The 22,907-nt window shown below is 42.2% G+C and overlaps 1 protein-coding gene across 5 annotated transcripts in view; it reads left to right on the top strand.

The window, feature by feature from the left end:
* The first annotated feature begins 3,355 nt into the window (after positions 1 to 3,355).
* Positions 3,356 to 22,907, top strand: part of NF2 (NF2, moesin-ezrin-radixin like (MERLIN) tumor suppressor) — an 86,229-nt gene continuing 66,677 nt past the window's right edge. For 3 of the 5 annotated variants that reach the window (XM_082417296.1, XM_082417295.1, XM_082417297.1), the window contains exon 1: positions 3,357 to 3,951. In XM_082417296.1, the coding sequence (XP_082273422.1) occupies positions 3,838 to 3,951 (114 nt within the window). In that variant the 5' untranslated portion in view covers positions 3,357 to 3,837. Of the gene's footprint in view, positions 3,952 to 22,907 lie in introns of all 5 variants that reach the window. The other 2 variants (XM_082417299.1, XM_082417298.1) reach the window with 1 other exon arrangement.

A 22,907-nucleotide genomic window follows, 5' to 3' on the forward strand; every position in this document is an offset into this window, starting at 1 on the left:
GTGGTTGAGAATCTGCCTGCCAATGCACGGGACACGGGTTCGAGCCCTGGTCTGGGAAGATCCCACATGCCGCGGAGCAACTAGGCCCCTGAGCCACAAGGCCCCTGAGCCACAAGGCCCCTGAGCCACAACTACTGAGCCAGCGCGTCTGGAGCCTGTGCTCCGCAACAAGAGAGGCCGCGATAGTGAGAGGCCCGCGCACCGCGATGAAGAGTGGCCCCCACTTGCCGCAACTGGAGAAAGCCCTCGCATAGAAATGAAGACCCAACACAGCCAAAAATAATAAATAAATAAATAAATAAAAATTAAAAAAAAAACATTATTTATAAAAAAAAAAAAGAATCTTCAGTCCTGGGCCTGAAGGGAAGAGGGTGAGCACCAGTGATTTCCTAAGGCCTTGTAGGTTCTTTTTTTTTTTAAAAAGTATTTATTTATGGCTGCGTTGAGTCTTAGTTGCGGCACGCGGGCTCCAGAGTGCATGATCTCTCTAGTTGCAGCACCTGGGCTTAGTTGCCCTGCGGCATTTGGGATCTTAGTTCCCCGACCAGGGATTGAACCCATGTTCCCTGCTTTGGAAGGTGGATTCTTAACCACTGGACCACCAGAGAAGTCCCAGGTCTTGTAGGTTCTTACTCACTGTTATTCAGGTAGGAGCTGTTATCTGCAACTACTTTCATCCAGGCTCAGTGCTTCAGGATAGCGCCTTGGAGAATCCTAGCTATGGCCTCAGGCGAATTCCCTGGCAGTCCAGTGATTAGGACTCCATGCCTTCACTGCCGAGGCCTGGGTTCAATCCCTGGTCGGGAACGGAGATCCAGCAAGCTGCTGGTGTGGCCTTAAAAAAATTAATTAATTAATTAAAAAGGCTATGGCCTCAGAAGTCTTAGGTACCAGGTCGCACATCCTTCATCTTCCCATAGATGGGAGAGGGGCACCCCCTGGTTGTGACAAACAAAAAACAAAAAACAAAATAATCTCCAGACATTGCCAAATGCCCCCCTGGAGGGAAAGGATGTCACTTGGAGAAACTCTGATCTTCTGGAAGAATGAAGGAACAAAATATGTCAGGTGAGATCTGGATTTAAACAGTCCTATATGCAAATTGCAACTCTACCAATTATGATTTTGGGTAAATTACTTCATTTCAGCCTTATCCAGTTTCCCCATGTATAAACAAGGGATATATACCTACCAAATAGGGTTTTGAAAAAGATCAGAAGAAGCATGCCAGGCACTTTGCAGAGTACCTTATATGGTAAGCACTTAATATATGGCAGCTATTAACATTGTTCCCATAGTTGAGACTGTATTTCCTCATGTCCTTCACTTATTCATGCAACAAATATTCAGTAACTGGTGTCTGTGTGCCAGGTCTTTCTTAGTAAGCCCTACCTGAATTTTTCTTTCTCAAAACCTTATCTGGTATGTACTATTACCATCTCTATTTATTCTGTGTGAACAGCACTTTTAATGCCAGCATAATATTCCATCATGTCTATTTTGATTCCTGGCCCTGGCCTCCTTTCTGAGGTCCAGACCCATACATCTACCTGGATGTCCCCCAGGAATGTTAACAGCATGTTTGGCCAATTAGCCCAGTGCCTGGCACCTAGCAAGCCCTCCATAAAAATGAGCTATTACTGGCCATCAGTGTCATTTTTAGCCCCTGCTGATCCACCTCCTCTTGCTACTCCTCAGTGGGTTCTCAAAGTCACTTATTTTCTGTCAGCAGTCTTGGCCCTGGGTTAAAGCCCTGATTTGTTGTCCCTGTGGGGAGCCCATAGGAGAATCCAGCCTGGTTTTCCCACCTGCAGGGAAGAACTGAAGCAATGAAAATAAAGACACTCCCACGCTAATCAGAGTGCCCTAAACAACCAGTTTGGTGGGGAGAATTTGCTAGCAGTAGGCAAGACATAAAGTTCCCCCACGGCAGCCTGGCAGCCTTGCTGAGTGTGCCAGCAAATGATTCCTGGGGCCTGGCTGGTGCTTCACGGGCACCGCCGGGGCCCATGGAAAAGAGCTAATTTATGCTATTAGTATAGTTACAGCAACAGTGTCTGCTGAGTGTTCCAAAACTGTAGTTCATGGTCTTGGGGCCAGAACAGGGAGGAGCAATTTAGAAGCCACCACCAGGGAAGCAGAGCAGAGTAGAGGTAATACCAACAGCCTCCGGGTGAGATAGGCCTGGGTTTGAGTTCCAGCTTTGCCCCTCACTAGTTGGGTGATAGCCAGCAAGTAGCTCTGTCATGCTGAGCTTCTATTTCTTCACCTGTAGGGTTGGGGTGATGCTAATGATAGTTATTTGTGGAATGCTTCTTGATCAACCATTCAGGTATTCAACCATTAAGAGTTATTCAAAAATAGGATTTTTTTTTTTAATACACAAAGTTATACTTCCCCACCACACACACACACACACACACACACACACACACATATCCATATAACCCTTGATGACATTAAAAAAATAAATAATACACGTATATGATCCGAAATAAATTGGAAATCACACAGTATAAAATGAAAAATGCTTTTTTTTTAGTCTGGGCAGTGGCTTGAGGGATCTTAATTCCCCAACCAGGTATTGAACCCGGGCCCTCCAACGTAAAAGTGCGGAGTCCTAACCACTGGACCGCCAGGGAATTCCCCCAAAATACTTTCATTAAAAAAAAAAAAAAAAAACTACAAAAAGAGCAATTTCATAGGATTCAACCTAATATGACCAGCCACTGTTCTAAAGCTTTATAGTCCTCAACAACCCAATGAAGTAGGAACAACTATTACCCTCTCCCTCGGTAATAATTAGAATTTCTCCTAAAGAGAAGCAGAAGGACTTGGGAGGAAAGTGCCGGCTACCTAAACGGCCTCCACAAGTGATTTGAAAGTTTGAGAAACAGAGGTCAGTACATGTAATTAATTAAGTGCTAAACAGGATTATCCGCCTGGTGTCCGAAACACGATCCCCTGGGGCGCCACACGCGGCGCAGACTTGGTCCGAAGGGCAGTCCCTCGCGGAGGCAGGGGTGACCCGTCTCTCTCGCCCCTGCACGAGCCTCTACGTGTTTTCCCGGGAAAGGCGAGCCGGGCTCCGCCGCCTCAACCAGTCTTGCTAGAGTAGGCTTACCCCTGCGAACAAAAGCATTCGGAGAGACTGCCGCCTCAGCCACTCAACGCCGAGCCCAGGCCGGCGCCTCCAATTAGATCTGAACTTCCAATTGGTGAAGTGTTGTTGAAGACGGTGGGACAGAGCGGGAAAGTTCCTCCTCCCTCGGAGGTCTCAGCCAACCGCGGCGTCGGGGCGGCAGCCGCCGAGTTAGGTTGCGCCGCGTGTAGTGATCTAGGGGGCCCCCGAGGGCGGGGCGGGGAGCAGGCCGGGGGCTGCGGGGAGGGGACGCTTCCCGCGGGCGCGCGGAGTGAAGACGGTGACAGCCACGCGCGCACGTGCGTGCCCGGCTGCAGCGCGGCCCCGACACCTCCCTTGGCCGCTGAGAAGCGCGCGGGGTCTGGGCCGCCGGCGTCTAGGGGCCCCGTCCCCGGGCGTCACCAGCGTCCCCGGCCCGAGTCCCGGAGAGCCGGACCTTGCCCACCCCGTCGGTCCCCGATCGCGATCCCTCCCTGTGGCCGTCAGGGTCCGCCCCCCAACTCCCATTTCGGTTCCCGGGGCAGGGTCCTCGCGGTCCATGCTGGCCGCTGGGGGCCCGCGCCGCTCAGTCAGCTCCCGGGCCGGCCGGCCGGCCACCATGGTGGCCCTGAGGCCTGTGAGGCTCCTCCAGGGAGGCTAAAAGGTCCAGAGCGCAGGCCTCGGGGCGCGAGGGTCCCGAACCTGAGCCCCGCGCCATGGCCGGGGCCATCGCTTCCCGAATGAGCTTCAGCTCGCTCAAGAGGAAGCAGCCCAAGACGTTCACAGTGCGGATCGTCACCATGGACGCGGAGATGGAGTTCAATTGCGAGGTAACTGGCTGCAACGGGCTGCGGCGAAGGGGAGCGCGGCGGGATCGGGCCGGGTGCTGGTCCGGCACCGACGCGGGCGCCCTTGCCGCGGTGACAGTGGAGGTGGAAGCTTCGGGATTCTGTTTATATCATCTCTGGGCAAAGATAGAGTCAACCAGAACTGGAAGGGGCCATCTAGGCCCAAATCCTCATGTTAAAGATAATCGCTGCTTTTTTTCAATGGGGCTTTCGGGTTTGGAAGCACTTCCTGAAGGTTTTCATTCATTGTTACTGCAAGAGTCTGAAAGCATTCGTGGTAGCGAATTCTAGTTTTCAGTGTCACGCTTAAGCTCCAGTTCTATAGAGTTTAAACTTTATTAGATAATATTATGTACTCCAGATATTATAAGTTGCATCTCGTTTTATTGGAAAGTCTATAGTACTTGTTTCCCTTTTTCACAGCTTAAATTTTCTGGGGAAAAACAAAAAAACTTTGAGGAAAGAGACGGTGTCTTAAACTTTCCATACAGTTTCTATCATGATGGTAACAGTTATCATTTATTGAATACTTCCTAAATGCCAGATATTCATACACTTAATTCTCAAAACAACTCAATGAGGTAGGTACCCCAAACCATATATCTAGTAAATGGCGAAGGGGGGTTTTGATTCAAGATCTTAGCCAATACAGTACTGCCTCTCAAGTAGTTTAAGTCCTTGCTACTCAAAGTGTGGCCTGTGGACCAGCAGCATTGGCAGCAGTAACCTAAGTCAGGGGTTGGCAAACTTTTTCTGTAAAGGCCCACATAGTAAATATTTTCAGCTTTGCAGGCTTTAGGGTCTCGGTTGCAACTACTCAACTCAGCTCTACCATGGTAGCACAAAAGCAACCTTAGACAGGATCAACTTCCAGCATGACAGGGTGAGGAACTCTACTGACCTGGTTCCCTGTAAACTGGTAAAACATTAAAAAAAAAAAACAGTTTAAACCCTCTGGAAATTGCCCTAAGGGCAAACATCAAGTGAAGAAACAGCTACTCAAGAAAATCTATGAAAATTCGGTAAGAAAGGTAAGAGTTTGTGGTATTTGTTTTTGTTTTGGCAGAGAGGCATAAGGGATCTTAGTTCCCTGACCGGGGATCGAACCCACGCCCCCTGCAGTGGAAGCGTGGAGTCTTAACCACTGGACTGCCAGGGAAGTCCCGAGAGTTTGTGGTATTTGAACCAAGACCACTACTACCGTCCCTGCTCCCAGCTCTCGACAACGGCTGCAGGCTGCAACCCAGTACACTGGGCTCCCTCTCCCCCTAGCTCCCAGTCAGACAGCTTTCTTCCCAGGAGGAGCATGACTTTAGGGCTTCTCCTGCCCAAGGCTGAGGCTAAACCCTGGGTGAGTGAAGCTGAAAGATGGGGCTTCCTTCCTTCACCCAGCTTCTACTTATGGAATGGGAGCTGTACTCTGGGCATGGCCCACCGAGAGTACTGGGGTCCCAGTTGCTCTATCCCCACCCTCAGTTTGTGAGATGGTGGTACCAGCCAGGAGAGGCAAACTGAGAAGACCTCAGGCTAGTGTGTCTCCCCCTCCCCCCTTCTATCATCTGCTCAGAGATTTTGTCTGGAGGGAGAAGCAGGCTCCTAATCTCTTCCCAAAAAGTAGTGGCTTCATTTGCAGTAGAGTGTGGAGAAATTTATGCCTAAGGGTGCTTTCAAGAACTGTGGAGGTTTTAGTGAAAGGCAATTGGGAGGAGATTTGTGGATTTAATAAAGATACAGCCTAGACTGTAAGCCAGCTAGTTTGCAGGAGAGAATAAGACAGCTGGGAAGAGCTTTCCTGGGGTCAGAACAAATATCAAACACTAATCTCAAAAGAGCCACCTTTTGATTGGATTACTTTGTAGAACAAGTTATGCCCCAGGGCATTGTTGAAAATAATAGAACAATATACCACAATTAGTGGAGTTTAACAGTTGGGTGTGACCAGGGAAAGAGAGGGAGAGTCCTACTAAGACCACTGTCATCTTGGGTGACTTTGGGCAAATCCAAAGATACGTCTTCCTGAGGAGCAACATCATAGGCCATAACACTGTGAGAAGGGAAATAGATTTCACTAAAACAGTCCAGCCAGTCACTAAACAAATAAACAAGCAAATAACAGTAACCAGCCGGGTTGGGTGGGGGGGAAGCACTCCCTAGAGTTGCTGTAAATATGTTCACAGAACTGAAAGAAAGCATGATTAAGAAGTAAAGGAAGGTATAATGACATTTTTGCATCAACTAGATAGTATCAGTAAAGAGATATGAATTATAAAAAGAACCAAATTAAAATCCTGGAACTGGGGCTTCCCTGGTGGCGCAGTGGTTAAGAATCCACCTGCCAATGCAGGGGACATGGGTTTGAGCCCTGGTCTGGGAAGATCCCACATGCCGTGGAGCAACTAAGCCTGTGCGCCACAACTCCTGAAGCCCGGGTGCCTAGAGCCCGTGCTCTGCAACAAGAGAAGCCACTGCAATGAGAAGCCTGCACACCATAACAAAGAGTAGCCCCTTCTCACTGCAACTAGAGAAAGCCCGTGCACAGCAACAAAGACCCAACGCAACCAAAATAATTAAATAAATTAAATAAATTAATTTAAAAAAATTCTGGAATTAGAAAATACAATGACTGAAATAAAAAATTCACTAGAGGGGCTCAAGGTAGATTCCAACAGGCAGAAGAAATAATTAGTATTACTTGAAGATAGATTGATAAAGATTATGTAAGGTGAAGAGTAGAGAGAAAAAGAATGAAGAAAAATGTACACAGCCTCAGAGAAATGTGAGGATCATTCAGTGCACCAACATGTGTAATGGGACTACCAGAGGAGAGGAGAGGGAAAAAATATTCCAAAAAAATTGGCTGAAACTTCCTAAATTAATTGAAAAACAATAACCTGTATATTCAGGAAGCTCAATGAACTCCAAGGAGGATAAACACAAAGAGATTCACAGACACATCATAGTAAAAATGCTGAAAATCAGACAGGGAGAAAATCTGGGAAGCAACAAGAGAAAAATGACTTGACACTTATGAGGGAACCCCAATAAGATTAACAGCTAACTTCTCAGCAGAAGCTGTGGAGGCCAGAGGCAGTGGGGTAACATTCAAAGTGCTCAAAGAAAAAACTTATCAACTAGGAAACCTATATCCAACATAGCTGGATATAAATGAAAAGGACATTTCAAAAACAAAGTTAAATAAAGACTTTTCCAGATAAACAAAAACAGACTTTGTTGTTTAAAGACCCACCTTACAAGAAATATTAAAGGAAGCTTTTCAGGCCTAAAGCAAGTGACCCCAGATAGTAATTCAAATCCATGTGAAAAAAATCAAAGAGCACCAGTAAATGTAATTATATAATTATAAAAGTCAGTATAAATGTATATTTTCCTCTTTCTTTTAACTGATTTAAAATGCAATTATATAAAATAATTTGTATATAATATACAATATTTTTATATACTGTATTGTTGGGCCTATAACATGGAAACGTAATATATGTTTAATAGCTGTGCCAATAACAGTACAAAGGAGGTGGGTGAAAACCAAGCTGTAATAGGCTAAGGAAATGACTACAGATGGTAAAGTAATAACTACAACAATGTATTGCTGGGTTTGTAACTTTAATAGATATAGTATACAATAATTATAATACTATAAAAAAGGGGGAAGGGAACAGAACTATGTAGAATAACATTTCTATATAATCGCTGCAGTTAAGCTAGTATAAATCTGAAGCTGATTCTTTTTTTTAATATATATATATATATATTTAAAATTTGTTTAATTATTTATTTTTTGGCTGCGTTTGATTTTCATTGCTGCGCGCAGGCTTTCTCTACTTGCAGCGAGCGGGGGCTACTCTTCATTGAGGTGCGTGGGCTTCTCATTGCGGTGGCTTCTCTTGTTGTGGAGCACGGGATCTAGGCACGCAGGCTTCAGTAGTTGTGGCACGTGGGCTCAGTAGTTGTGGCTCGCGGGCTCTAGAGCGCAGGCTCAGTAGTTGTGGTGCATGGGCTTAGTTGCTCCGCAGCATGTGGGATCTTCTGGGACCAGGGCTTGAACCTGTGTCCCCTGCATTGGCAGGCGGATTCTTAACCACTGCACCACCAGGGAAGTCCAATATATATATTTTTTGATGTGAACCATTTTTAAAGTTTTTATGGAGTTTGTTACAGTGTTGCTTCTGTTTTTGGCCCCAAGGCACGTGGGGTCTTAGCTCCCCAGCCAGGGGTTGAACCTGCATTGGAAGGTGAAGTCTTAACCACTGGACCACCAGGGAAGTCCCTCTGAAGCTGATTCTGATAAGTTGGGATTATGTGGTTAAACCCTAGAGTAACCACTTAAAAAAAATCTTTAAAAATACAGTGGAAAAATAAATAAATAAATAAATAGTGGAAAAATCATTAAAGAAATTTAAATGCTTCATTAGAAACTATTCACTTAATGCAAATCAAGTAATAAAGGAGGAATAGAGAAGTAAAAAAGACAAGAAAAACATAGAAAACAAAAAATAAAATGGCAGTTGTATCCCAAATAATTAGATAACTTAAATGAAATGGACAAATTCCTAAAATGAAACCAGCTACCAAAAGTGACTCAAGAAGAAAGAGATAATCTGAATAGACCTATAACAACTGAAAGAGTAAATTAGCAATAAAAATACTACTCACGGTGAAAAACCCATGTTCTACCCACTAGTGGCCCAGGTGGCTTCACCACTGAATTCTACCAAACATTTCAAGATCAATAAATACCAATTCTTCACAAACGTTTCCAAAAAACTAGAAGAGGAGGGACCACGTCCCAGCTCATTTTATGAGGCCATCATTATCCTGATACGGAAACAAGACAAAGATAACACAAGAAAACTAGAGGTCAATATCTCTTATGAGTATGGAAGCCACAATCCTTAACAAAAATATTAGGAACCCAGCAACATATTAAAAAAACTATACTCCATAACCAAGTGAGATTTATCCCAGGAATGCAAGGTTGGTTTAACATCCAAAAATCAATTAATGTAATATATAATATCAATAGAGCAAAAAGCAGAAATTACAAGATTATCTCAATAGATGCAGAAAAAGCACTTGACAAAGTCCAACAGCATTTCATGATAAAAGCACCCAACAAAATAGGAATAGAAGAGAACAGCCCAATATCACACTTAATGGTGAAAGACTGGATCTTACTCTTTAAGATCAGGAATAAGACAAGGATGTCCACTCTCACCACTTCTATTCAACATTGTACTGCTGGTGCTAGCCAGGACAATTAGGCAAGACATGAAATAAAAGGCATCTATATTGGAAAGGAAGAAGTAAACCTATATCTATTTATACATAATATTATCTTGTATACAGATATTTAAAATTTTTATTTATTTATTTATTTAACGTCTTTATTGGAGTATAATTGCTTTACAATGGTGTGTTAGTTTCTGCTGTATAACAAAGTGAATCAGCTATACATATACATACATCCCCATATCTCCTCCCTCTTGCGTCTCCCTCCCACCCTCCCTATCCCACCCCTTTAGGTGGACACAAAGCACCGAGCTGATATCCCTGTGCTATGAGGCTGCTTCTCACTAGCTATCTATTTTACATTTGGCAGTGTATATATGTCCATGCCACTCTCTCACTTCGTCCCAGCTTACCCTTCCCCCTCCCCGTGTCCTCAAGTCCATTCTCTACGTCTGCATCTTTATTCCTGTCCTGCCCCTAGGTTCTTCAGAACCTTTTCTTTTTAGATTCCATATATATGTGTTAGCATATGGTATTTGTTTTTCTCTTTCTGACTTACTTCACTCTGACAATCTCTAGGTCCATCCACCTCGCTGCAAATAACTCAGTTTCATTTCTTTTTATGGCTGAGTAATATTCCATTGTATATATGTGCCACATCTTCTTTATCCATTCATCTGTCGATGGACACTTCGGTTGCTTCCATGTCCTGACTATTGTAAATAGAGCTGCAGTGAACATTGTGGTACATGACTCTTTTTGAATTATGGTTTTCTCAGGGTATATGCCCACTAGTGGGTTTGCTGGGTCGTATGGTAGTTCTATTTTTAGTTTTTTAAGGAACCTCCATACTGTTCTCCATAGTGGCTGTATCAATTTACATTCCCACCAACAGTGCAAGAGGGTTCCCTTTTCTCCACACCCTCTCCAGCATTTACCGTTTGTAGATTTTTTGATGATGGCCATTCTAACTGGTGTGTGGTGATACCACATTGTAGTTTTGATTTGCATTTCTCTAATGATTAGTGATGTTGAGCATCCTTTCATGTGTTTGTTGGCAATCTGTATATCTTCTTTGGAGAAATGTCAATTTAGGTCCTCTGCCCATTTTTGGATTGGGTTGTTTGTTTTTTTCATATTGAGCTGCATGAGCTGCTTGTAAATTTTGGAGATTAATCCTTTGTCAGTTGCTTCATTTGCAAATATTTTCTACCATTCTGAGGGTTGTCTTTTCATCCTGTTTATGTTTTCCTTTGCTTGGCAAAAGCTTTTAAGTTTCATTAGGTCCCATTTGTTTATTTTTGTTTTTATTTCCATTTCTCTAGGAGGTGGGTCAAAAAGGATCTTGCTGTGATTTATTTCATGGATTGTTCTGCCTATGTTTTCCTCTAAGAGTTTTATAGTGTCTGGCCTTACATTTAGGTCATTAATCCATTTTGAGTTTATTTTTGTGTATGGTGTTAGGGAGTGTTCTAATTTCATTCTTTTACATGTAGCTGTCCAGTTTTCCCAGCACCACTTATTGAAGAGACTGTCTTTTCTCCATTGTATATTCTTGCCTCCTTTATCAAAGATAAGGTGACCATATGTGCGTGGGTTTATCTCTGGGCTTTCTATCCTGTTCCATTGATCTATATTTCTGTTTTTGTGCCAGGACCATACTGTCTTGATTACTGTAGCTTTGTAGTATAGTCTGAAGTCAGGGAGTCTGATTCCTCCAGCTCCGTTTTTCTTTCTCAAGATTGCTTTGGCTATTTGGGGTCTTTTGTGTTTCCATACAAATTGTGAAATTTTTTGTTCTAGTTCTGTGAAAAATGCCTTTGGTAGTTTGATAGGGATTGCATTGAATCTGTAGATTGCTTTGGGTAGTATAGTCATTTTCACAATGTTGATTCTTCCAATCCAAGAACATGGTATATCTCTCCCATCTGTTTGTATCATCTTTAATTTCTTTCATCAGTGTCTTATTGTTTTCTACATACAGGTCTTTTGTCTCCTTGGGTAGGTTTATTCCTAGATATTTTATTCTTTTTGTTGCAATGGTAAATGGGAGTGTTTCCTTAATTTCTCTTTCAGATTTTTCATCATTAGTATATAGGAATGCAAGAGATTTCTGTGCATTAATTTTGTATCCTACTACTCTACCAAATTCATTGATTAGCTCTAGTAGTTTTCTGGTAGTATCTTTAGGATTCTCTATGTATAGTATCATGTCTTCTGCAAACAGTGACTGACTGTTTTACTTCTTCTTTTCTGATTTGGATTCCTTTTATTTCTTTTTCTTCTCTGATTGCTGTGGCTAAAACTTTCAAAACTATGTTGAATAATAGTGGTGAGAGTGGGCAACCTTGTCTTGTTCTTGATCTTAGAGGAAATGGTTTCAGTTTTTCACCATTGGGAACGATGTTGGCTGTGGGTTTGTCACATATGGCCTTCATTATGTTGAGGTAAGCTCCCTCTATGCCTACTTTCTGGAGGGTTTTTATCGTAAATGGGTGTTGAATTTTGTTGAAAGCTTTTTCTGCATCTTTGAGCTGATCATCTAGTTTTTCTCCTTCAGTTTGTTAATATGGTTTATCACATTGATTGATTTGCTTATGTTGAAGAATCCTAGCATTCCTGGGATAAACCCCACTTGATCATGGTGTATGATCCTTTTAATGTGCTGTTGGATTCTGTTTGCTAGTATTTTGTTGAGGATTTTTGCATCTATGTTCATCAGTGATATTGGTCTGTAGTTTTCTTTTTTTGTGGCATCTTTGTCTGGTTTTGGTATCAGGGTGATGGTGGCCTCGTAGAATGAGTTTGGGAGTGTTCCTCCCTCTGCAATATTTTGGAAGAGTTTGAGAAGGATGGGTGTTAGCTCTTCTCTAAATGTTTGATAGAATTAGTCTATGAAGCCATCTGGTCCTGGGCTTTTATTTGTTGCAAGATTTTTATTCACAGTTTCTATTTCAGTACTTCTGATTGGTCTGTTTATATTTTCTATTTCTTCCTCATTCAGTCTCAGAAGGTTGTGCTTTTCTAAGAATTTGTCCATTTCTTCCAGGTTGTCCATTTTATTGGCATATAGTTGCTGTAGTAATCTCTCATGATCCTTTGTATTTCTGCAGTGTCAGTTGTTACTTCTTTTTCATTTCTAATTCTATTGATTTGAGTCTTCTCGCTTTTTTTCTTGTTGAGTCTGGCTAATGGTTTATCAACTTTGTTTATATTCTCAAAGAACCAGCTTTTAGTTCTATTGATCTTTGCTATTGTTTCCTTCATTTCTTTTTCATTTATTTCTGATCTGATCTTTATGATTTCTTTCCTTCTGCTAACTTTGGGGGTTTTTTGTTCTTCTTTCTCTAATTGCTTTAGGTGTAAGGTTAGGTTGTTTATTTGAGATGTTTCTTGTTTCTTGAGGTAGGTAGATGTTACTTGTTTCTTGTATTGCTTTAAACTTCCCTCTTAGAACTGCTTTTGCTGCATCCCATAGGTTTTGGGTCTTCGTGTTTGTTTGTTTTAAAATTTGTTTGTTTAGTTATTTATTTTGTCTGTGTTGGGTCTTTGTTGCTGTGCGCTGGCTTTCTCTAGTTGTGGTGAGCTGGGGCTACTCTTCTTTTCTGTGCATGGGCTTCTCACTGCAATGACGTCTCTTGTTGCAGAGAATGGGCTCTAGGCACGCGGGCTTCAGTAGTTGTGGCTCGCAGGCTCTAGAGCCCAGGCTCAGTAATTGTGGCACACAGGCTTAGTTGCTCCACGGCATGTGGCATCTTCCTGGACCAAGGCTCGAACCTGTGTCCCCTGCATTGGCAGGTGGATTTTTAACCACTGTGCCACCAGGGAAGTCCAGGTCGTTGTGTTTTGATTGTCATTTGTTTCTAAGTATTTTTTGATTTCCTCTTTTATTTCTTCAGTGATCTGTTGGTTATTTAGTAGTGTATTGTTTAGCCTCCATGTGTTTGTATTTTTTTACAGATTTTTTTCCTGTAATTGATATCTAGTCTCATAGCCTTGTGGTTGGAAAAGATAGTTGATATGATTTTAATTTTCTTAAATTTACCAAGGCTTGATTTGTGATTCAAGATGTGATCCATCTTGGAGAATGTTACATGAGCACTTGAGAAGAAAGTGTAATCTGCTGTTTTTGGATGGAATGACCTATAAATATCAATTAAATCTATCTGGTCTATTGTGTCATTTAAAGCTTCTGTTTCCTTATTACTTTTCTGTCTGGATGATCTGTCCATTGGTGTAAGTGAGGTGTTAAAGTCCCCCACTATTATTGTGTTGCTGTCGATTTCCTCTTTTATAGCTGTTAGTAGTTGCCTTATGTATTGAGGTGCTCCTATGTTGGGTGCCTATATATTTGTAATTGTTATATCTTCTTCTTGGATTGATCCCTTGATCATTATGTAGTGTCCTTCCTTGTCTCTTGTAACATTCTTTATTTTAAAGTCTATTTTATCTGATATGAGTATTGCTACTCCAGCTTTCTATTGATTTCCATTTGCATGGAATATCTTTTTCCATCCCCTCCCTTTCAGTCTGTATGTGTCCCTAGGTCTAAAGTGGGTCTCTTGTAGACAGTATATATGTGGGTCTTGTTTTTGTATCCATTCAACGAGCCTGTGTCTTTTGGTTGGAGCATTTAATCCATTCACGTTTAAGGTAATTATCGATATGTATGTTCCTAGTACCATTTTCTTAATTGTTGTGGGTTTGTTTTTTTAGGTCCTTTTCTTCTCTTGTGTTTCCCACTTAGAGAAGTTCCTTTAGCATTTGTTGTAGAGCTGGTTTGGTGGTGCTGAATTCTCTTAGCTTTTGCTTGTCTGTAAAGCTTTTGATTTCTCCGTCGAATCTGAATGAGATCCTTGCCGGGTAGAGTACTCTTGGTTGTAGGTTCTTCCCTTTCATCATTTTAAATATACTGTGCCACTCCCTTCTGGCTTGTAGAGTTTCTGCTGAGAAATCAGCTGTTAACCTTATGGGAGTTCCCTTGTATGTTATTTGTTGTTTTTCCCTTGTTGCTTTCAATAATTTTTTTTGTCTTTAATTTTTGTCAATTTGATTACTATGTGTCTCAGCATGTTTCTCCTTGGGTTTATCCTGCCTGGGACTCTCTGCTTTGTGGACTTGGGTGGCTATTTCCTTTCCCATGTTAGGGAAGTTTTTGACTATAATCTCTTCAAATATTTTCTCGGGTCCTTTCGGTCTCTCTTCTCCTTCTGGGACCCCTATAATGCGAATGTTGTTGCGTTTAATGTTGTCCCAGAGGTATCTTAGGCTATCTTCATTTCTTTTTTTTTTTAAATTAATTAATTAATTAATTATTTTATTTACTTACTTTTGGCTGCATTGGTTCTTTGTTGCTGCACATGGGCTTTCTCTAGTTGCAGCAAGCGGGGGCTACTCTTTGTTGCGCTGCACAGGCTTCTCATTGCGCTGGCTTCTCTTGTTGTAGAGCGCAGCCTTTAGTAGTTGTGGCTCATGGGCTCTAGAGCGCAGGCTCGGTCGTTGTGGTTCATGGGCTTAGTTGCTCTGCGGCATGTGGGATCTTCCCAGACCAGGGCTCGAACCCGTGTCCCCTGCATTGGCAGGTGGATTCTTAACCACTGAGCCACCAGGGAAGCCCTGTCTTCATTTCTTTTCATTCTTTTTTCTTTATTCTGTTCCGCGGCAGTGAATTCCACCATTCTGTCTACCAGGTCACTTATCCATTTTTCTGCTTCAGTTATTCTGCTATTGATTCAGTCTAGTGTATTTTTCATTTCACTTATTGTATTGTTCATCTCTGTTTGTTTGTATTTTAATTCTTCTAGGTGTTTGTTCTTTAATTCTTCTAGGTCTTTGTTAAACATTTCTTGCATCTTCTCGATCTTTGCCTCCATTCTTTTTCTGACGTCCTGGGTTATCTTCACTATCATTTTCTGAATTCTTTTTCTGGAAGGTTGCCTATCTCCACTTCATTTAGTTGTTTTTCTGGGGTTTTATATTGTTCCTTCATCTGGTACAAAGTCCTCTGCCTTTACATTTTGTCTGTCTTTCTGTGAATGTGGTTTTCCTTCCACAGGCTGCAGAATTGTAGTTCTTCTTGCTTCTGCTGTCTGCCCACCTCCTTATTTATTTTCATTTTGGATGATCTGTCCATTGGTGAAAGTGGGGTGTTAAAGTCCCCTACTATTATTGTGTTACTGTCAATTTCCCCTTTTATGGCTGTTAGCATTTGCCTTATGTATTGTGGTGCTCCTGTGTTGGGTGCATAAATATTTACAATTGTTTTATCTTCCTCTTGGGTTGATCCCTTGATCATTATGTAGTGTCCTTCTTTGTCTCTTTTAATAGTTTTTATTTTAAAGTCTATTTTTTCTGATACGAGAATTGTTACTCCAGCTTTGTTTTTTTTCTTAATAAATTTATTTATTTATTTATTTATTTATTTATTTGTGGCTGTGTTGGGTCTTTGTTGCTGTGCACGGGCTTTCTCTAGTTGCCGTGAGCGGGAGCTACTGTTCGTTGCTGTGCGTTGGCTTCTCATTGTCGTGGCTTCTCTTGTTGAGGAGCATGGGCTCTAGGCACGCAGGCTTCAGTAGTTGTGGCGCGTGGGCTCAGTAGTTGTGTGTTGCAGGCTCTAGAGCACAGGCTCAATAGTTGTGGCACACGGGCTTAATTGCTCCGCGGCATGTGCGTTCTCCCCGGACCAGGGCTCAAACCCGTGTCACCTGCACTGGCAGGTGGATTCTTAACCACTGCGCCACCAGGGAAGCCCTGTCCAGCTTTCTTTTGATTCCCATTTGCATGGAATATCTTTTTCCATCCCCTCACTTTCAGTCTGTATGTGTCCCTAGGTCTGAAGTGGGTCTCTTGTAGACAGCATATGTACGGGTCTTTTTTTTTTTATCCATTCAGCCAGTCTGTGTCTTTTGGTTAGAGCAGTTAATCCATTTACATTTACGGTAGTTATTGATATGTATGTTCCTATTACCATTTTCTTAATTGTTTTGGGTTTGTTATTTTAAGTCTTTTCCTTCTCTTGTCTTTCCTGCCTAGAGACATTCCTTTAGCATTTGTTGTAGAGCTGGTTTGGTGGTGCTGAATTCTCTTAGCTTTTGCTTATCTGTAAAGGTTTTAATTTCTCCATTGAATCTGAATGAGATCCTTGCTAGGTAGAGTAATCTTGGTTGTAGGTTTTTCCCTTTCATCACTTTAAGTATGTCCTGCCCCTCCCTTCTGGCTTGCAGAGTTTCTGGTGAAAGATCAGCTGTTAATCTTATGGGGATTCCCTTGTATGTTAATTGTTGCCTTTCCCTTGCTGCTTTTAATATTTTTTCTTTGTATTTAATTTTTGATAGTTTGATTAATATGTGTCTTGGTGTGTTTCTCCTTGGATTTATCCTGTATGGGACTCTCTGCCCTTCCTGGACTTGACTTACTATTTTCTTACCCATAGGGAAGTTTTCAACTGTAATCTCTTAAAATATTTTCTCAGTCCCATTTTTTTTCCTCTTCTTCTTCTGGGACCCCTATAATTCGAATGTTGGTGAGTTTAATGTTGTCCCAGATGTCTCTGAGACTGTCCTCAATTCTTTTCATTCTTTTTTATTTATTCTGCTCTGTGGTAGTTATTTCCACTATTTTATCTTCCAGGTCACTTATCTCTTCTTCTACCTGAGTTATTCTACTATTGATTCCTTCTAGAGAATTTTTAATTTCATTTATTGTGTTGTTCATCATTGTTTGTTTGCTCTTTAGTTCTTCTTGGTCCTTGTTAAACATTTCTTGTATTTTCTCCATTCTATTTCCAAGGTTTTGGATCATCTTTACCATCATTACGCTGAATTCTGTTTCAGGTAGACTGCCTACTTCCTCTTCATTTGTTTGGTCAGGTGGGTTTTTACCTTGCTGCTTCATCTGCTGTGTATTTCTCTGTCTTCTCATTTTGCTTAACTTACTGTGTTTGAGATTTCCATTTCGCAGGCTGCAGGTTTGTAGTTCCCATTGTTTTTGGTGTCTGCTCCCAGTGGGTAACATTGGTTCAGTGGGTTGTGTAGGCTTCCTGGTGGAGGGTATTGGTGCCTGTGTTCTGGTGGGTAAGGCTGGATCTTGTCTTTCTGGTGGACAGGACCATGTCTGGTGGTGTGTTTTGGGGTGTCTGTGAACTTATTATGATTTTAGGCAGCCTCTCTTCTAATGGGTGGGGTTGTGTTCCTGTCTTGCTAGTTGTTTGGCATAGGATGTCCAGCACTGTAGCTTGCTGGTCGTTGAGTGGAGCTGGGTCTTAGCGTTAAGATGGAGATCTCTGGGAGAGCTCTTGCTGGTTGATATTACATGGGGCCGGGAGGTCTCTGGTGGACCAATGTCCTGAACTCGGCTCTCCCACCTCAGAGGCTGAGGCCTGACACCCGGCCAGAGCATCAAGACCCTGTCAGCCACATGGCTCAGAAGAAAAGGGAGAAAAAGAAAGAAGGAAAGAAAAATAAATAAATAAATAAGTAAAATAAAATAAAGTTATTAAAATAGAAAAAAATTATTAAAAATTAAAAATTAAAAAGTACTAAAAAAAGAAAGAGAGAAAGAAAGAAGAGAGCAACCAAACCAAAAAACAAATTCTGCAATGATAACAAGTGCTAAAAACTATACTTAAAAAAAACAAAAAAAACCAAAAAAAAACAGAATCCTAGGACAAGTGGCAAAAGCAAAGCTATACAGAGAAAATCACACAAAGAAGCATACACATACACACTCAGAAAAATAGAAAAATGTAAAAAATATATATGTATAAAAAAAGGAAGAGAGCAACCAAATCAATAAACAAATTTACCAATGATAATAAGCTCTAAATACTAAAGTAAGATAAACATAAAACAGAAACAAATTAGATGCAGAAAGCAAACCCCAAGTCTACAGTTGCTCCCAAAGTCCACTGTCTCAATTTTGCGGTGATTTGTTGTCTATTCAGGTATTCCAGAGATTCAGGGTACATTGAGTTGATTGTGGAGATTTAATCCACTGCTCCTGAGGCTGCTGGGAGAGACTTCCCTTTCTCTTCTTTGTTCGCCCAGCTCCTGGGGTTCAGCTTTGGACTTGGCCTCGCCTCTGCGTGTAGGTCGCGTGAGGCATCTCTTCCCCACCCATACAGGATGGGGTTAAAGGAGCGCTGATTAGGGGGCTCTGACTCACTCAGGCCAGGGGGAGGGAGGGGCACGGAATGGAGGGCGAGCCTGCGGCAGCAGCGACAGAAGCCGATTGCAACAGCCTGAGGCACGCTGTGTGTTCCCCCGGGGAAGTTGTCCCTGGATCATGGGACCCTGGCAGTGGCGGGCTGCACAGGCTCCCGGGAGGGGAGGTGTGGATAGTGACCTGTGCTTGCACACAAGCTTCTTGGTGGCTGTAGCAGCAGCCTTAGCGTTTCATGCCCGTCTCTGGTGTCTGCACTGATAGCTGCAGCTCGCGCCCGTCTCTGGAGCTCGTTTAGACAGTGCTCTGAATCCCCTCTCCTCATGCACCCCGAAACAATGTTCTCTTGCCTCTTAGGCAGTTCCAGACTTTTTCCTGGACTCCCTCCTAGCTAGCTGTGGCGCACTAGCCCCCTTCAGGCTCTGTTTACGCAGCCAACCCCAGTCCTCTCCCTGGGATCTGACCTCCGAAGCCCGAGCCTCAGCTCCCAGCCCCTGCCTGCCCCAGCTGGGGAGCAGACAAGCCTCTCAGGCTGGTGAGTGCTGGTCGGCACCGATCCTCTGTGCGGGAATCTCTCCACTTTGCCCTCTGCACCCCTGTTGCTGTGTTCTCCTCTGTGGCTCTGAAGCTTCCCCCCGCACTGACCCCCTGTCTCCATCAGTGAAGGGGCTTCCTAGTGTGTGGAAACATTTCCTCCTTTACAGCTCCCTCCCCGAGGTGCAGGTGCCGTCCCTGTTCTTTTGTCTCTGTTTTTCCTGTTTTCTTCTGCCCTACCCAGGTACATGGGGAGTTTCTTGCCTTTTGGGAAGTCTGAGGTCTTCTGCCAGCGTTCAGTAGGTGTTCTGTAGGAGTTGTTCCACATGTAGATGTAGTTCTGATGTATTTGTGGGGAGGAAGGTGATCTCCATGTCTTACTCCTCCACCATCTTGAAGGCGCCCCGTTGTGTACAGATTTTAAAGAATCTAGGGACTTCCCTGGCAGTCCAGTGGTTAAGACTTTGTGCTGCCAATGCAGAGGGCACAGGTTCAATCCCTGGTCAGGGAACTCAGTTCCTGAATGCCACATGGCACAGCCTAAAAAATAAATTAAAAAAAAAAAAGAATCCAGTAAACTATTAGAACTAATAAATGAGTTTAGCAGGGTTGCAGGATACAAGATCAATATACAAAAATTAATTGTAAGGACTTAGACCTGGTGGTGCAGTGGTTAAGAATCTACCTGCCGATGCAGGGGACACAGGTTCGAGCCGTGGTCCAGGAAGATCCCACATGCTGTGGAGCAGCTAAGCCCGTGCTCCACAACTACTGAGCCTGTGCTCTAGAGCCCGCGAGACACAACTCCTGAGCCCACGAGACACAACTCCTGAAGCCTGCGTGCCCTATAGCCCCTGCTCCGCAACAAGAGGAGCCACCGCAATGAGAAGCCCGCACACCGCAACAAAGAGTAGCCCCCGCTCGTCGCAACTAGAGAAAGCCCGCACACAGCAATGAAGACCCAACACAGCCAAAAATAAATAAATTAATTAATTAAATTAATTGTAATTCTATATATCTGCAATGAACAATCTGAAAAATTAAGAAATTCTATTTATAATAGCATCAAAAAGTATAAAATATTTAGGAATAAATTTAACAAAAGAAGTGCAAAACTTATACTCTGGAAAATTGTAAAACATTGTTGAAAGAAATTAAAGATGATCTAAATAAATGGAAAAACATTCCTTGTTCATGGATCAGAAGACTTAACATTGTTAAGAGGCAATAGTCCCCAAATTAATCTACACATTCAATACAATCCGTATCAGAATCCCAGTTTACTCCTGTGTAGAAATTGACAAGCTGATTCTAAAATTCATATGGAATTGCCAGGGACCAGAATAGCTGAAACAGTCTTGAAAAAGAAGAACAAAATAGGAAGATTCGCCCTTCCTCACTTCAAAAAAATACTACAAAACAACCATAATCATGATTGTGTGGTACTGGCATAAAGATAGACATATAGATCAATGGAATAGAATTGAGAGTCCAGACATAAACCTATACATCTTTGATTAACTGATTTTTGACAAGGGTGCCAGTACCATTCATTGGGGGAATGAATAGTCTTTTCAACAAATGGTGCTAAGACAGTTGAATAGCTGCATGCAAAAGAATTAAGTTGAACCTGTACTTTACACCATATACAAAAATTAACTCAAAATGGATTAAAGAGCTAAATGTAAGAACTAAAACTATAACACTCTCAGAAGAAAACATAGGGATAAATCTTCATGACTTAGGATTTGGCATAGGATTCTTAAGTATGACAACACAAAAAGCATGAGCAACAAAAGAATAAAATACATAAACTGGACTTCATCAAGACTGTGTTGTGAAGGACATCAAGAAAGTGAAAAGAAAAAAATATTGGCAAATCATGTATCTGATAAGGCTGTTATGTCTAATATATACGCAGAACTCATAGCTCAGTAATAAACAGGCAAATAACCCAATTAAGGAATGAACAAAGGATCTGAATAGACATTTCTCTAAGGAAGATGTAGAAATGGCCAATAAGTACATGAAAAGATGCTCAACATCATCAATCAGTCATCAGGGAAATACAAATCAAAAACCTCAGAGGGCATTTCCCTGGTGGTCCAGTGGCTAAGACTCTGTGCTCCCAATGCAAGGGGGCTGGGTTCGATCCCTGGTCAGGGAACTAGATCCTACATGCATGCCGCAACTAAGAGTTCTCAAGCTGCAACGAAAGAGCCTGCATGCAGCAACGAAAATCCCGCGGGCTGCAATTAAGACTCGGCGCAGCCTAAATAAATTTTAAAAACAAAACAAGCAAACAAACAAAACAACGAAATACCATTTTACCATAATGAGAGCCAACCAGTTGTATGACTAGAATCAAAAAGACATATAGGAACTTCCCTGGTGGCGCAGTGGTTAAGAATCCGCCTGCTAATGCAGGTGACACGGGTTCGAACCCTGGTCCGGGAAGATCCCACATGCCATGGAGCAACTAAGCCCATGTGCCACACCTACTGAGCCTGCGCTCTAGAGCCCGCGAGGCACAACTACTGAGCCCACGTGCTACAACTACTGAAGCCCACGCACCTAGAGCCCATGCTCCGCAACAAGAGAAGCCACCGCAACGAGAAGCCCGCGCACCGCAATGAAGAGTAGCCCCCGCTCACCACGACTAGAGAAAGCCCGTGCACAGCAACGAAGCCCAATGCAGCCAAAAATAAATAAATAAAATAAATTAAAAAAAAAAGACATATAATAACAAGTGTTGGTGAGAATATGAAGAAATTGGAATCCTCATATACCGCTGGTGGTGATGTAAAATGGTGCAGCGTCTTTGGAAGAGTCTGGCAGTTCCTTAAACAGTTGAACATAGAGTTACCATATGGTCCAGCAATTTTACTTGTAGCTAGCTAGTCAAAAGTGAAAACATGTCTATAGAGAAGCTGGTACATGAATGTTTATAGCAGCATTATTTGTAAAAGCCAAAAGGTGGAAACAACCCAGATGTCCATTAGATGATGAATGGATAAACAAAATGTGGTCTGTCTGTACAATGAGATATTATTTAGCAATAAAAAGGAAGGAGGTAACAATACATGATACAACATGGATGAACCTTGAAAACATTATAAGTGGAAGAAGCCAGTCACAAAAGATCATATATTATATGATTCCATTCATATACAAGTCTATTATAGGGATATCTATAATGAAAGTAGATTTGTGATTGCTTAGGGCTGGGAAATTAGGTGCGGGGATAGGGGCACTATAGCTAAAGAGTACGAGGTTTCTTTTTAAGGTGATGAAAATGTTCTAAACTTGACTCTAATGGCTGCACAACTCGGTGACTATGCTAAAAACCATTTACCTGTACACTTTAAATAGGTGAATTTTAAGGTATGTGAATTATATCTCAGTAGAGCTGTTTTTTAAAAAGCAGCCTTTGATAAAATTAAAAAATAATAGACTTGACTTTGTTCCAATAAAACTTTCTTTATGGACATTGAAATTTGAATTTCATGTAATTTTCACAAGTGAGGAAATGTTATTAAAATTTTTTGGGGGGGAATTCCCTGGCAGTCCAGTGGTTAGGACTCCACGCTTTCACTGCCGAGGGCCCGGGTTCGATCCCTGGTCAGGGAACTACAATCCCACAAGCCGCACAGCATGCCAAAAAATAAAATAAAATAAAAAATTTTTAAAAATTAAAAAAAGTTTTTTTCAATCATTTAAAAATGTAAAACTCATTCTTAGTTCTCAAACTGCAGTGGGTTGGACTTGTCTTGTGGACCAGTTTACTGACCCCTGATCGAAGTTACTATTTGATACATGTTGTGAGAGACTGACCCACAGGGAAAGGAATTTTTTGTGACATTTGTTCGGCCATAATTTTGCAATGAAAAACTCTTAGTTTTTCTTCTTTAAACAGACCCCATGCCCAAAGAGGATAGACACTATTATCAGCAATGTCGGGATTCCTCAACCTTGGCACTATTGACATTTTGGCTGGA

The sequence above is a fragment of the Balaenoptera physalus genome (genome assembly GCF_965194825.1).
Source record: "Balaenoptera physalus genome assembly, chromosome: 12".
NCBI lineage: Eukaryota > Metazoa > Chordata > Mammalia > Artiodactyla > Balaenopteridae > Balaenoptera > Balaenoptera physalus.